General features: G+C 32.4%; 1 protein-coding gene across 1 annotated transcript; it reads left to right on the forward strand.

The window, feature by feature from the left end:
* Positions 1-1,744: 1,744 nt before the first annotated feature.
* Smp_180030 (putative opsin-like receptor) lies at positions 1,745-15,696 on the forward strand (the record flags this gene model as incomplete). The annotated part of the gene is made up of 5 exons (XM_018789860.1): positions 1,745-1,965; positions 6,960-7,096; positions 9,264-9,458; positions 11,253-11,483; positions 15,371-15,696. The coding sequence occupies 5 exons, from the start codon at positions 1,745-1,747 to the stop codon at positions 15,694-15,696; spliced, it is 1,110 nt and encodes a 369-aa protein (XP_018655261.1).
* Between the last annotated feature and the right edge of the window lie 1,530 nt (positions 15,697-17,226).

The following is a 17,226-nucleotide window of genomic DNA, read 5'->3' on the forward strand; positions in this document are numbered from 1 at the left end:
GTCTTATCAATAGTGGAAATAGGACGTCAAACATGGGTAAATAGCTTAGAATAACCATCAGAAAACATTAAAATCATTACGTAATAAGAAGTATGTAAGTAATTAGATAGTGAGGAATACAAACGGAAAGAGGCAGAAAATTACAAACAAATGATAACAAAACTAAAAAAAATAATAATTAAGTTATATCCGGCCATGGAAGGGATAGGGGGTTACGAATTTCTTCTGTACACATAAATTGGGATGGAATGTACGAATTCCTATGGCTTCTGCTATATGAAGGAGACGGGAACGGACTCCGTTGGGAAATGATGGAGGTATATGATAGATCACTCGAAATGATTTCGATTTATCTACATTATGACCACTATCAATTAGATGTGCCAAGATAGAACTGCGTATTGTTTTTATTTGGCCCTTTCCAAACCATGCTGGTAGATGTTCACTCATTCGTTGGTTAAGTTGCCTAGTAGTACGCCCGATATGACAAAAATTTCAGGTGTTTTTTCAAATAAAAGTGTGAAAATTAAGCACATTACTCATTTATTTGCAGAAAAAGTTAAAAAAACCCATATATGCTTTCACTAAATTTCATGTGAGTAGTACTTTAAGGAAAAATAAATACTTAATTTATATTGTGTCATATTATTATTTCTCAAAAATAGTCAACGTTTAATATTTATAGAAGTTTATTGGACATTCAATGAACAAGCGAATATCAGTTAGCATTTAAAATCATGTCATATATACACCATATTTGTAGAACAATTTGATTGCATTTTGTTTATACGCTTTCCAAGAATTTGAGATAACATTTCCCTCTTTTTCCACATTCGATAACTGTGTGCTAAATCTGAGCATGTTCCGATATTGATACATTTAATAAATTCATCTGTAATTAGTTTTAAAAGGTAAATTTTCTAGAGGTATTATCATTTGTTTAATTTTCAGCCTATAATTAGCATAAAATTGTAATGAATATGAGAAATCCACAGAATTGATCGAGTAATTTGATTTCAGAAAAAACAACGGGTCAAATGTCAATAAATAAAAGGATGAATTTAATTAGTAGTTAATTAGATATTATCTTGATGAAAGGTTAATTACTTTATTGTTTATACAAAGAAATCATGCTTATGAATAAAGATGATTTTGATAGTGTTTAGTGTAATTCAACTGAATCAAAGGTTTATAAAATAAAAGGACTGACTAATTTGTTTGTTTGTTTTTCGTAACATGATAATTTTTCGGTACTGATGTTCATAGATTTAAAAAAAACTCTATTTATATTACTAGTTGATTAAACTGATAGTCTAATATTTCTATCATATTTATTCTAATGGGAAGATTCAAACAAACAATACTAAATGAATTTAAACTTCACCCCATCGCACAAGCAAGTGGCTATCAGGACTCAGTGACGGAGTGGATAACGCGATGGTGTTTGAAGCAAAAGGTACTGGGTTCGCGTCCCAGAGTGAACATCAACTCTGAGATGCAGGTAAATCCAGCTGGCGAGTCCCAAATAGAACGAGACGCGCGTCCTGGATTCCATTGCTAGTCACTATCCATTTTTGCTTACTATCCTAACGATATTTATCTTTAAATTATTAAATCAAATTTTAATTTTATTTTAGTTGTGTTTGTTTAAAAAAATTATTTACAATTTTAAATAAAACCACCCCCCCTAATTTTATTTTTCTCAATTTTTCTTCAAAAAAGGATTTATTTTAGATAAATTATTATGTCAGAAATAAAAAACTTTACACGATCATTATTATTATATAATCGAACATTCTCTATGATAAAAAATAATATTCATGATTCCGATATTATAATGCTAAATCATTGGATTAAATATACACAACCAGATCCTATTTATAATTATTTAGTTGCAATATTTGTTGCATTAATTGGAATATTTGGAACAATAACAAATTTATTAGTAATATTTGTTTTTTTAACGTAAGTTACATTTTTGTTGTTGTTGTCATCTGAATTGTTGCTTTAATAGTTTCAATTTTCATAGTTGAAATCATGAGTCAATTAAAGCTAGACCACCATGGAAAACTTGGAAGCACTGGATGGCCGTTTCGTCTTATTGTGGGACTTCTCAGCAGTGCGCATTCACAATTTTGATTAAAATGGTTAGGGAAATATGAATTTTCAACAACAACGACAATATGTCTGTTTCCAAGAGATTTCCTAACAGTAGATTTACATGTAATTCAATTTACATTTTGTGATGTAATAAAAGTCAAGAATGAACAGTCTTAGAAATGATCTCATATACAACTCAAAGTGTATGATCTTACACTTAAAAAGATTTAACAATGTATATCATTAATGTAAACTATAAACTTATGCTACTGATGAAGTTTTGTCTTAATAAGTTAGTGAAGGAATATAGAGGCCAAATATCTAGTGATAAAGAATACTATGTATTGACTATGAATGATGGTTCCTGAAGGAGAATAAAAAAACTATTGGCTACTTTGTATTATATTTTTTGTAAAATTTTGTCACGTTAAAACATATTACCTACTTTATTATTATTTTTACTTCATACGATATACAATATAATCATATAAATTATTTTTCATTTCTACTCAGCATTATTTTCAAAGATTTCTGTCAAAATACAGCAGAATTAACATTAGGAAACATTTATTGAACTATCAAAACATTCCTTATCAACAGCTGTTTACTAGCTTATCAAATATATAGTTGAATAATTATCAAGTTTTAAAAATAATCTTTATTACGTACTGATATTATTTAGAAAATATTTGAAAATTATGAAAGGCTGGAAGGTTATTTTGTCCAATAGTAATATTTTTGTGTAGTACTCAGCGGTCACTAAATATGAGATAGAATCCACCCGCTTAAAGTAACTACTTTTAAGTTGGATTTTCGAAGTCAATGTAAGGAATTTATTTTAAATTTTCGCTTGAGCTATTATTACTTTAAAAGATAGCTGAAAGAAAATTACTATCATAAACTTCTAGGGTGATAGCTTTTGGTAAATGTCTGTCTCTGTTTACTTAGATATATGAATTATTATAGTAATAATGATAATTGTAATAGCCTCAACATTAGCTTCAGTTATAACTAGCTGACAAGTTTATCCTCAAAAGTAGATTCCTTAGGTATTACTTAGAAGTCATGAAGGTGAGTTTCAGCTATGTCAGGTCTTGATCACCGGCTTTCAAATGATCTTGTTAGGCCTGAAGATTCCAGATAGATCACGTGTTACCTCAAAGGTACATGATACGTGAGATATGCAGTCGTAGCCATTATATTATAAGTAAAGTATTTAAAGTCATGGTCCACTTATTCCTGTTTCGGTCAGTATAGAGATGCATGTATATGCCTGTGAGTTATGTATAGCTGGATTCAGTTTTCGGAATAAAGCTTCTCAGGTATTTTTATTCTCTTTATTCTTAAAAAGCAGAATTAGTCAAGAGTTAAAAGGCATATGATCGTGACTGGATTGAATTAAGAGGCCACAACAGGAGTGCTAGATGATGTTAGAGTTATGTTATAAATTAATTTAAGTTGGAAATACCAAGCATTGAGATTTCACTCCTTAGTCTAAAGGGTATCGTGGCTACAACAGCGTTTACAAGTTCTTAGGGATACCAAACTAAAACAAAATAGTTGTTCACTGCTTCTCAATTTTCGATTTTTCATCGACGGACCACAATTCACGATAAAAAAATACCACCAAATGGAGTTAACCAGTCAAAATCACGTAACATTATTAAAGTAAGCTTTCATAAAGAGATTGATAATCCGTTCAATAGTCTGTTGGAAATCAAAACTTAGTAGTGATATTATGATGTAAACTAATACACTGTTTAATAAGTAAAGATTTCTTAGGAATTAGAAGTTATCTGGATATATTGTGAACAGTATATTTAATTTACTCAAAGAAATGACATTATTTTCAGTTAGCATTAAAGCATTATTCCATAAATTTTGAATTGAGATAATTATCATGTTTATCTTGATTTAGTAGTTTTTCGCAAATAGCAGTGATAATATTTATGTGTTAATTACTGTAAATTCTTGGGTTATGAGGATTGGTTTAATTTAAAGAGGTAATAATCATTATCTTACAAGCAACTTTGTTGAGCATGTACAAATTTTCAAATAAATTATTCATTTAAACAGTGATAATTCAATTATCAACAGGTGAAATAATGCTAAGAAAACAATCTAGGTTACTGAAATTTCAGCTCCCTTGATAAATAGGTACATTATTTAACTGAAGGTGATAATTAAGCAGGAAGGAAAACTCAGATGTTTTCTTTTTCGCACATGCTTAAAACATAAGGAATATGACAACAGTTTTTAGTTATCTTATTACAGAGTGCGAACAAAAGGGCGATTATCAAAAAGGCCGAGTGGAAAACGGGCCACATTAATAAGGGCGACTATCAAAAAGGTTTATATTGATTAAGATAAGCATTGGAAAGGGAAATAAAACTTTTAAGAGTGTGAAATCTATTCGATCTATCACATGCCCCCTTGCCTCTACAGTCAATCAAAAACGTAGTTTCTTAACGTCTAGCGAAGAGTCTAATTTCAGTGAATGCTACATTTTTTCTAATTCGGTAACAATTTGTAATTCTTATTACCCCAGTCATGTTATCTCGTACCTTTATTTCGACCAGCTAGGGGAAAATCTTTGTAAAGGTATGTTCGTGTGTGCTAGACTTTCAGCATAATAAGCGTTTGATAGACAATAAGTCAACGATTATCTTTCGCATAGTTGGTTTTATCTTATTATTTTTCTTTTACCTCTCAGTCATTATGCAACCTTACTTTGACCCTTAGAATTATGTACTAGTGCTTATGTTTTACGACAGACTACTTTAAAATAATATCGTCGAAAATAGGATTTTCCTAGCTGAATTATCTTTAATTCTTCTTGAATCAAATTTTTCAGAATCTTTTGGTTACAAATAAATAGAAGAGAATACTGAACCTTTGGCTAGTAATGTCAATGAACATCACTGAAAATTGTGATATTAGCCCGAAGGTAATCTCCTTAGGATGTTAATAAAATTTGCCAGTTTACGTCACATAATAAGATACTTCTCTTTTAAAATATAATCTACGAATGCTACTTTTACTAGTGGAAAGTTATATTCTAGGATTATCAATTATTTACAACGCAATAAATATCAAGACTGTTCTGCAGTACGGCTTTAACTAAATTTGTTTTTGTGTCTGGTAAACTTTTTCACATTTCACTCATTGAAAAAAGACTCCTTGTTTCAAAGTTGTGGCACTCTAGGTTTGGCAAGTTAGAGCCTGACCAGTTGGAAAAGAAGACTGCAAGTGGACCCCAACAAATCATGGCAATAACTATTCAGCCTAAAAAGAGATCTATCAATACAAAAAGATGAGTGCTTAAAAAAGAAGTACGAGATAATATGACTGGGGTAATAAGAATTACAAATTGTTACCTAATTAGAAAAAATGTAGCATTCACTGAAATTAGACTCTTCGCTAGACGTTAAGAAACTACGTTTTTGATTGACTGTAGAGGCAAGGGGGCATGTGATAGATCGAATAGATTTCACACTCTTAAAAGTTTTATTTCCCTTTCCAATGCTTATCTTAATCAATATAAACCTTTTTGATAGTCGCCCTTATTAATGTGGCCCGTTTTCCACTCGGCCTTTTTGATAATCGCCCTTTTGCTCGCACCCTTCAAAATGGATGTTGACGATAAGATTTACGGTTTCTGATTTTATATCCATGGCGTAAAGTTAAGATATTTTTAAGCCAGTAAACATTAGTAATATGTATAATCTAATCATTTTATTTTGTTACATGATAAATTTATCGATATATAAGCTATTTTCACACTTATGGTAATTGATGTTTCGTTGATATATTGGAGGGACTAGGATTTATAGACGGACCAATGAAATTCAAGATAACATTTCTTGAATTCTGGCGCGAAGTTCATTCATTTAGATGGTTCAAAAGCATCTGGGCATAATAGTTAATGTTAATTCGTAATGAATACCGTAATTTCTTACTTCAACTCTTAACGCTTAATCGTAGTACTAATTTTTCACACTAATTTATTACCCTTTTCAACATTGGTAAGTTGGTGAATTTTCTCATGATCACTTTAGCATCGCTCCATAAATTGTGCTCTCACTGAAGTATTTTATGTCCATTTGTTTTGAGACAGATAAAACTCACACTAAAATGTATTTTATTAACGAAGATATTTCATTAAATAATTTTTGATCATTGTAAGTATTTATATGCTATTGAAGAAGCGAAACTACTGTCCAAAATCAAAGTAGGAAGTTATAAACAAACTAAATCAATATTGAGAAATTCGTTGTGTTACTATTCAATTAGAAACAATACGCATATCGATTATAAGCAGTCTGAAGTACTGGACAAAACTTTCTTTTTTCCTGTTAGCAAATATAAGTGATAATATGGAAATGAAAGTATTTTAACAACTGATTCATTAACTGAAACATTTTTAATTGTGTCAAATACCATAAATATGAATTTCATGTTTAACAGTAAAATATACAGACATCTGAATAGCCTAACAGTGGACTCACTACTCGGTCGCTTGTTGATCAATATTTTCATAGACAAACAGCTTATTGAAAAGTTCTCGTTTTACTACCGATATATAATAATATATTCACTATTTGTAAAGATAATACTTATTTATAATATGCCAAATAAATCTACTTAACTGTAAAATAATTCACGAATAGAGAACTCAGTCATATTCTGATTTCGTACATTTTAAAATATATTAAATAGTTAAAAAGTAAAGTCATACAACTACGCTGTGAAAGAAAATAAGTTTGTACAAATTATTTTACTTTATGTAGTTATTTACGTTTTATGATGAGTTAAACGATATTGAATTATCTGTTGAATATACTCTCTGTTGTTTTCAGACCAAAATCATCAATTAGTCTACAATGTGCTTTGATTATCAATCTGGCCATTTCTGATTTTGGATTTTCAGCAGTGATTGGTTTTCCTTTAAAGACAATTGCTGCTTTCAATCAATACTGGCCATGGGGAAGTGTGGGTAAGTCAAGAATGTTTAGAATGTACCAGAAATAGTCATTATAAACAGAGATGGATGATGGCTAGCAGTGAAATTCAGGACGCTCGTTTTGGGACTTGTCAGCCAAATGTACCAGTATCTCGGAGTTGATGTTAACTCCAGAACTCAAATCCAGTACCGTCCACTTCAAACGCCATCACGTTATCAACTTAGCTAGATCCAGCTTATGAGTCTCAAATAAAACGAAACGCATGTCCTGGATTTCTCTGTTAGCCACCACCCATCTCTGCTTATAATCCTTTTGACCTTAGGCAATGTCGAGGCAATCTGCACAGAATACACATATGCCAATAAGAGACTGATCAATTGCAGTCTTAAACGTCAACGAGAAGATTCAAATAACCAATATATACAAATGAATTAGGAATAGTCATTGTTCTTTCTTAGTCATTTGCTGGGTAATATATGTATTTCCAATATTTTTTATATAGGTTTTGTTAAGATTTATATGTAAATATATGTGTGTGCTGTTTTGAAATCTTGGAATTGCTAAATTATAAATAACTGATCAAGGGGAGGGACGTACAATGAGAAGAGGAGCACAATAATATATATATGGAACACAAAACTAGTTAAAACAAGTGAAATGACTAAAACTGTTCAGATAGATCTAACATTATGAAAGCATTACAAAGAAGAATGAAATGATTGAAAATGTAAATAATGTCACAAAAAGTAAAAAAAGGTCATTTCTTATGCCCGGTAAACACCAACGTTATTTAGAAGAATATTTTTATGAATTGGATTCTCTGTAACATTGAGCCATTTACTTAATGAAACTTTCACTTGGATACTTAATTTCGCTTTGATATTGTGTTGAAATCAAGTATAATGAAATTCTAAACATCATAAGGAAAATTAATTTGTGAATTATAATCGTAAACAACACTCTGTGGTTTTGTAATCAAGTACTCACTTTACCCAACAGTATGCCATTGAAATATTAAAAATAATCTCAGTGCAAGTATAAAATATCTCCAGAAACTCCTTCACATCTAAAATAAAATCCATAAACGTAAATATAATAAAAAGGCTAATGACAGGTAGGTATTTATTTTCAACTACTATGGTATTTTGTAATTCCTAGTCTCATAAAGTTTTTGTTAAAAAACTGAATATATTATACATAGCATAGAAAGGGATTCTACTTTATTCTAAACATTTCAGGGTCCTCATATCACTATTTATAACCCTGACAACAAGGAGACTAGATCTAATGAAAATATTTGTTACAAATGTTCGGTTAGTCAAAATATTGAGCATCTCTTGGAAAAAACGTCAGGTGTACCATTGAGTTAATGACATTCTAACAGGTTCAATGCCTGTAAGAAATAAACGGCTTTAAGTAGTCTATTTTGATAAATATTAAATAATTCAACTTTAATATACGGGTTGCTACTTTTATAACTGGGGATGTCATCGCTATTATGTACGAATCGACTCTGTTGGATCCTTAGTCTTACTATTTAGACATGACGACTGGCAACTGCTACGATTCCTCAACCCTACTAAATACGTTTGAAAATGGGAACCATTTCGATTCCCACAACGATATGTAAAAATACGGAAGACTAATACAGTTAAGATTTATTGGCTCTCTAAAGCAAGCCTTAAATAAAAATTAACTTTCTTAATAGCATAAAAGATAAATACTCATATAATTTTGGTAGACTGACTTCGCTAGTGATAATAAAAATGTCGGATTTTGTCTAATATGTAGAACTCGAAATGTAGCGAACAGGAACACGGGTGGGGACAATCGAATGTATTTAAGAGCAAACTACAGACTATCTCACTAAAATCTGATAACCATACAGTAAACAGTCAATTTGCAAAATAACAATCAATTGTCTCAATATTCACTGTTCCTTCTGTTAATATCAGTCTGTCTTCTCTGATTTTATTGTTCATACATTTTCCTACCAATTGCGCTTCATTCCTGTTCTTTCCTTATCGGTCTTCTGCCAAAATACATTCTATATCAAACCGTCATCATATACTAGTTATGTGGATATAAGTAGCCCACACCACAGGAATACTTGACTGAAAATATATCGATTTATAAATTTTTTTTAAAAATCAATACCAAATATAAATGAATCTTTGTAAAGTATATTTTTATTTTCAGCTTGCCAATTATATGGATTTATAAGTGCTACATTTGGATTTTTATCTTTAACAACTATCGCTGCAATTTCATTTGACCGTTATTTGGTCATAGTTAAAGACCATAAAACTACAAATTTTCGGGTCATCTGTACTGTTATAGGATTTTTATGGATATGGTCAATAATATGGACTATTCCTCCATTCTTTGGTTTTGGTAGGTTCGAATCATAATTTTTTTTGACAAGCATTACAGATTGTATTTTATTTAGATGAAACTGGGCTATAAGTTAAATTATCATCACAATGTATATTCGATGATTGAAACGAACTCATTGAAATATAAATGTAAGCAAATGTCATCAGGTAGTATATAAAATAGTTTTAAAAAGGTGTACATGGTTACTTTCTAATCAAATGCATTTGATATTATGTGAAACACGGTTTAATTTTTTTTAAAGATTACAGTGTGCGAAAATGAGACGATGAATAAAAATGTAATTTAAAAAGATCTTATTTAATATGTTGTAAAATATCATATATTTATCTGTAATGCTTATTATTTGTATTATAAATTGCATGAATTCATTAAGGATTCACTTAAATAACGGTAACTAAGCGGTGGTGGATACAATAAAATTCAAACCTATTTACCAATGTTTATATAGATAGATGTATCTAATTAGAATTATGTTATGAAGCAGTTATGAATTCTCTGTTCATTTAAAAGAACTTGCTAATAAAAGAAAATAAATGGAAATCACAAAAAAAATCTTCAAGGTTTTCATGAAATCATGTTGAGAGTCTCATCAGCCCTTGTGGTCTGGTGTGTGACGAAATCTCAGCACGGATACAGAAGGCTCGTCTAGCTTTCGCCAACTTGCGTCATTTATGGTGTAGGCAAGATATCCGTCTAGCAACCAAAGGACGGGTTTACTGTGCAGCAGTTCGTTCCGTCCTACTTTATGGCAGTGAAACATGGGCGAAAAGAGTAGAGGATATTTGTAGGCTACAAGTATTCGATCATAGGTGTCTTCGAAGCATTGATCGTATATCCTGGGACCACCGGGTAACTAATGCAGTCGTTCGTAAACGGGTACTAGGTAAAGATGGCAAATCGATTGATGAAGTACTGAAACTTCATCAGTTGAGATGGCTGGGACACGTGTTACGTATGCCCAACCACCGACTGCCTCGACGTGCAATGCTTTATGGCGTAACAGTAGGTTCGAAGAAAGCTAGGGGCGGCCAGACCAAAACGTGTCACAAATCCATGAAGTCACTGACAATTGGACTGAGTCATGTTGGTAGGTGTAGATTACCTGGTTGGGATCAGCGAGATGATGGCAATCGATGGTTAGAGACACTGAATGACATGGCTCAAAATCGAGTGTAATGGTGCAGGTGCATCCACTCTTTGTGTTCTGCAAAATTCTAATCTTCTGAATTCTTCATGTCTCTATCTATTTTCTCTTTCCAAATTTATTTCACTGAATTATACTCCCTGAACAACATCTTCAAACCCTAATCTTTCTCATTAACGCTTATACTCTTACTACTTCTACCACTATGGGATTTGAATCGACAACTGTATCTTTGTGCTTATGTGGTATGGCAACTTGAACTGATGTACGTACGCTTGAAGTTCTACGTTGTGACTGACTGACTGATGAGATCATGTTACTCTTACTGACTGTTTAATAAACATCTGTATTTAAACAATGAATATCTCCGAAAAAGCTATTCTGCAACGTATCTTATATTTCAAACATTACAAGGAATATTAAAATAACTGTGTAATCAAAATTAAAAGTATAAATACTTATTAATTATTCTTTTAAAATTTTTCTGTTCTAAAATAACAACTGAAACATAAGTTTTAATTTCAAGATATTACGTAATCGACATCATAATTTACTTATTGCACTGTTTGAATTTAAGAGTGAAGTGTTGTCAAAAAGACTAAAATAAAGACAGTATATTTATCGCTGCATATTTTGCTTGTCTTTAGGACGTTATGTTCTTGAAGGATATCAAACGTCGTGTACATTTGATTATATTTCGAATGATATGCCTAGTCTTTTATTCAGTGGTGGAATGTATATATTTGGATTTATGTTTCCAGTGCTTTTATGCATATATTGTTATGTGAATCTACTTAAAATTGTTCGCAACAATGAAAGGGTAGTATTAATATCTTTATCTAATGATGGTGCATCGAAACAACGTGAATCCGTACGAAGTAAGTAGACTTTGTTATAAAAAGTTTTTGCCCTAGAGATAGTTGCGGAAATTAATTGGATTTATGGCGTAAATACGGTCTGATAGTTACTTATGCCTGTTACACCTCGCGGAGAAGCATAGACTGCCCACCAGCACTCTCTATCCAACTCTGTCCTGGTCAATCCTTTGCAGTGGCTATTCATTCTTTTCATATCTGCTTCCGATTCTTCAATCTTCCTCTTTTCTGCTTCCGTTCACGATTCCAAGTAACCGCTTGCCTCATGATGCAGTTTGGCGATTTCCGTAATGTATGTCTTATTTATCACCAAAGTCTTCTCCTAATTTCCTCTTCAGCTGGAACCTGATATGTTTTCTACCATAGAAAGCTATTGCTGACGGTATCCGGTCAACAGATATTGAGTACCTTGCGTAGATAATTGTTTATAAATACTTGTACCATTTTAATGATGGTTGTAGTAGTTCTCCATATTTCAGCTCCATACAGTAGGACTTTCTAAACGTTCGTATTGAAGATTCTCACTTCGATGTTGGTTGACAGCTGTTTCGAGTTCCATATGTTCTTCAATTGTAGGAATGTGGCCCTTGCTTTGCCAATCCTCGCCTTTAAGTATGCACCAGATCATCATTGTCCATCAATGATGCTTTCCAAATGCGTGAAAGATTCCACGTCCTCCAGAGTTTCTCCATCAAGTGTGATTGGGTTAGTGTTATCCGTGTTGTAATTGAGGATCTTCGTTTTTCCTTTGTGTATAGTGAGGCTTACTGATGCAGAGGCTGCTGCTACACTATTTGACTTCATCTGCATTTGTTCGTATGTATGGGTTAGAAGGGCCAGGTCATCTGAGAAGTAGAAATCTTCTAGTTGATTCTGAGCTGTCCATTGTATTCGGTGCTTTCTCTCAGATGTTGAGGTCTTCACAATCATGATCTGATAAGGTTAAATATAAATATCACCAAATGTAATCATTAATTGAAACAATTTTCTGGGAACTACGTATTTATCTTGTCTTTTCATAAATATGAAATAAGTTATGGATTAAAACTTATAAAATCTTTTAAGCATCTTGGTATCTTTCTCGCTGGTTAAATAACAGAGAGAATATGAAGGCAAACAGGGGGGGGGAAATCACCGAAGAATGCTACGTTACGGGTCTTTGTTAACAGTCGTGTGCAAATCATCAGTCTAGACATCTACAAACAGGGTGAAAATAAACCAGTTTTTTTTAAAAAGAAGAAGAAGAACAGTTATTACTACCAGATAAAAAAGTGATTATATACTGCACGTTTATTTCGGGGCACTTTAACAGATTATTAAAACCACAGGTATGCATGATACAGTTGTTACTACTTCTTTATACAAGCCACAAATTAGAGTTTATACAACCCTTCCTGAATCTGACAAAAATAAATAACAGAAGGATATAATTGACTTCACTGTACCATGCGTTTCACTAATGACGATAGTGTGCATATTTCTAGATTTCATCACTAGTAGGCTGAGTTAACAAAACCACTTTATTTCACAAGTCTTTTCCACTTTCAATATGTGAATATATAATAAAATGAAACATGTGTTTTATCGATGTATATAGTGGATTTGTTTTGCAAGTTATAACTCAAGTGATGATGGTTAATTGATGATAAAACGATTAAAAAGATGAGATTAATAGTGTCCAGCGGTGGAATCCTATTTGGGATTCGTCAGCTGGATGTAACTGCACCCAAGTTGATATTTACTTCCAGACTTGAACCGTTTGCTCCAAACACACATCCTGGATTCCACAGCTATCCACCATCATCTCTAATTGTAATGCATGTGACTGAAGATAATATCGAAACAGTCCGCACAGGATGCACATATCCCGATAAGAGACTGATCAACTTCAGTCTTAAACATCAATAATTGAGTTATCTCTGATGACAAATTAGAGCTAGTCAAATTAGCTCTTTAAGAAAGATAAATTTGTTTTATACAACACAGATTTGCAATACAAGGTAATGGGAAGGTTTTAATGATATATAAGTCACTATAGTCAGTCTAGGTCTAGTCGAATTAATGATAATATGTGTTTTGTTTGGATTTATACTGTTTTATTTTACATGTTTTGGATTTGATCTTCATTAAAAATCATATCTGAACTCACTGGTATTGTTTACCATTATTTTGTCAATCGATAAGTGGTACGTCAAAATATCAATATGAGAAATCACTACACATTCTCAAAAATAATTAAACACATGTATACGAGGCTTTCAGTTGCACTCCAGCAATTCATTTAGAACAGATAATTAACCACTTATTTTCATCATTTACAAAAACTAATTATAAAATTTAACTTATAAAGAACTTAATAATAAGTTACAATTATTACCTGTGGAAGAATAACTTGATTTGTCAAGATATTGACAGTAAGCAGAGACAAGTCCCTTTTATATTTACTCCGAAAAAGGTTATACTGCCTATTTAAGTAATACTGATGTTTATCCAAATAATAACAATGATTGGAGTGATATTCTTTTCTTATTGTTCTTGTATTCTGTAATGATTAATATCAAACTTTCGTTAGTCATTTAAACATCTTACTTACTTAATTAATTACTTACGCCTGTTACTCCCAATGGATCATAGGCCGCCAACAAGCATTCTCCAACCCACCTCGTCCTGGGCCTTTCTTTCTAGTTCTATCCAATTGTTGGTCATTTTCCTGATATCTGTTTCCATTTTTCGGCGTAGTATGTTCTTTAGTCATCCCCTTCTCTTTTGGCCTTGAGAATTCCTCAATGTGTGTCCTATCCACTTCCAGCACTTCTTCCTGATTTCTTCCTCCACTGGAATTCGGCTTGTTCTCTCTCACAGTAGAATGTTGCTGATAGTGTCTGGCCAACGAATCCGAAGTATTTTGCGTAGATAACTGTGAATAAACACTTGTATCTTCTGGATGATGGCTTTCGTAGTTCTACAGGTTTCCTCTCTATACAGCAGCACTGTCTTGACATTTGTATTGAAAATTCTGACTTCGGTGTTGGTTGACAGTTGTTTTGAGTTCCAGATGTTCTTCAATTTTAGATGTGCTGCTCTTGCTTTGCCAATCCGCGTCTTCACATCTGCATCAAATCCACCGTGTTCATCAATGATGTTGCCCAGATATGTAAAGGTTTTCGCATCCTCCAGAGCTTCTTCGTCAAGTGTGATTCGATTGATGTATGTTGTGTTTTATTGGATAGTCTTTCTTTTCCCTTTGTGTACGTTGAGACCTACTGCTGCTGAAGCTGCTGCTACATTGGTGGCCTTCTCCTGCATTTGTTATTGCGTGTGTGATAGAAGAGTCAGATCATCTGCGAAGTCTAGATCGTTCAGCTGCATCCTAGCTGTCCACTGTATCATGTGATTCCCCTCAGATGTTGGCGTCTCCATAATCTAGTCTGTCACTACGAGAAAGAGAAAGGTTGAGAGTAAGCAACCTTGCTTGACACCGATCTTTACTTCGAACGAGTCAGTGAGCTGTCCTCCATGTACGACTTTGCAGTATAATCCATCACAGGAATTCCGTATGATGTTGACTATCTTCTCAGACACGCCGTAGTGTTGAAGAAGCTTCCAAACGTTTTAGTTAGTGATTCAATATTTCCAAATATACAGTGCTGGTACTTCATAAGGTTATGCAACTTACTGTCAATAGATACATGAATTTTCTCAGTTTATAAGCTTGATTACCAATAGTTTTCCTAATCTAGTAATAAATTTCGGTCTAAAAGAGAGATGAATTTAAGTATCTTGTTATAATAGTTATAAATTCGCTCAAATGTGAGTTTTGTCGACGATGAAACTATACGTTAAATCATTAAACCTACTGAATGTGTTTTTTGCTTGTTTCCTATAAACAGACAGAAAACGTTTGGATATTGAAGCTACCAAATCAGTTATCCTTTCTCTCTTATTTTATTTAATGTCATGGACACCATATGCCATGGTCTGTCTTATATCAATTCTGGGTCAATCGTATTTTTTAACACCAACAATAGCTGAAATGCCTCATATATTTGCCAAAATGGCAGCTATCTATAATCCAATTCTATATGCATTCACAAATCGAAAATTCAAGAACGCTTTAGGAATACGAAAAACTAGTAGCGTAATCATGCAACAACAAAGGTTACTGTCAAAAGGGCAATTAAAACCACTGGTTAGTCTTTTATTCCTAGTTAATTGACATGTGATAGTCTTTTTAAAGTTGTTTCTGAATCAGTTTAAAATCTTTATTTTAAACTACATTACCCGTTGGTCAGTTGTTTTGATTACACTATTAACCTAATTTTCTCCTAATTCCAAATATCCATTTGAATTTAGGCGTGAGTTTACTAATGCATCATTTATTCGAATTACTATTAAGATTTATCTTGTAATCAATTCATAATCCACTAATCAGTTAGCGAGTAATAACGGATGTCATGTAGTTTCTGTCTCAATCAATTTTCAGCTGTCTCGTTATCAGATTTAATGGACTGGTATCGTAATGGGACCAGAATATCTAAATGGCAATGTTTTGAGTGTGACAACGGGTGATGTAAATTATGGCCACTCATGAGGATAAACGAGTATTAACATAAAAACTAAGCCTTGAGCTTCTTGTAGAACTCTTCAAACCACCCAACTTAAACGCACATTACAGATGAACGGGCGAAAAGTAAAATAATAATTTACTTACTCCATCAATATGGTAATTTCCCCAATATTATAGTCGAAATTTGTGTAACCACTAGATAATATGTTTGAACTTTTAACGTTACTGATTTGTGCTAAATTTTGATATTAATAGCATGATAAACTACTTTCAAAATTTAAGTAACATAGTTATTTTTTAGAAAGACTTCTAATCATGGAAATTTGTATTTACAAAACAGTTCGTGATAGTTGTCATATCGTCAAATAAAGAGAGAATATAAGTTTTTTATTTTAGAAGGAAGGACTTCATGTAATCATCACAGAGTTATTGTCAGGGTATGAAAAATATGTGCCTTTATAAATGGTATATGGATGACACCATGGACAGGTGTGACAAAACGGAAAATGCAAATTGTTTAATAAATAACTTAACGCTCTCCAAAATCCCAGTAGGCTTTTACATAAAGAGGAGACGAATAATCAGTTTTAGCTTTCAAATTTACTTATAAGTATCAGAAACTGTTCAGTCAAATGATACGTATATAGAAAGCCTACATGGACAGACAGTATTTCTATCATTTTAGTGATAACCTAGATAAATACAAACAGGCTTCATAAAGGACCTGTTGAATAGAACTGACTGATATGTGCAGATCATACTACTAAAGATGAGATGGAGCCTCTGAAAGAAAAATTGGAGTGGGAGAGGAATGCTATCTACCAAATCTCATAAAAAGGTGAGAACACAGTTCAATGTCATATACTGTGATAACCGCATCTGAAATGCTCGTTTACATCACCCTAGCATTCAGAGGTGAATCAGATAGCTTCATGATGAATCGATGACTAAATCATTTATGTTTTCCATGCTTCACAATAAACCTAAATAGGCTGTAAACAATCGCATCACATCCCTCTGTCTTTATCAATTTACATGTATATGAACAAATATATATTGAGAGGAAAAATCGTGATATGAAAGGTGGAGGATAGTTGATCTTGTGCTAAAAAGGCTGAAAGAACAAACTCTGAAATAACCCAATAATAATATATGAAACATAAACATCTTCTTCGATTA

Source organism: Schistosoma mansoni, chromosome W (assembly GCF_000237925.1).
Source record: "Schistosoma mansoni strain Puerto Rico chromosome W, complete genome".
NCBI classification, from domain to species: domain Eukaryota; kingdom Metazoa; phylum Platyhelminthes; class Trematoda; order Strigeidida; family Schistosomatidae; genus Schistosoma; species Schistosoma mansoni.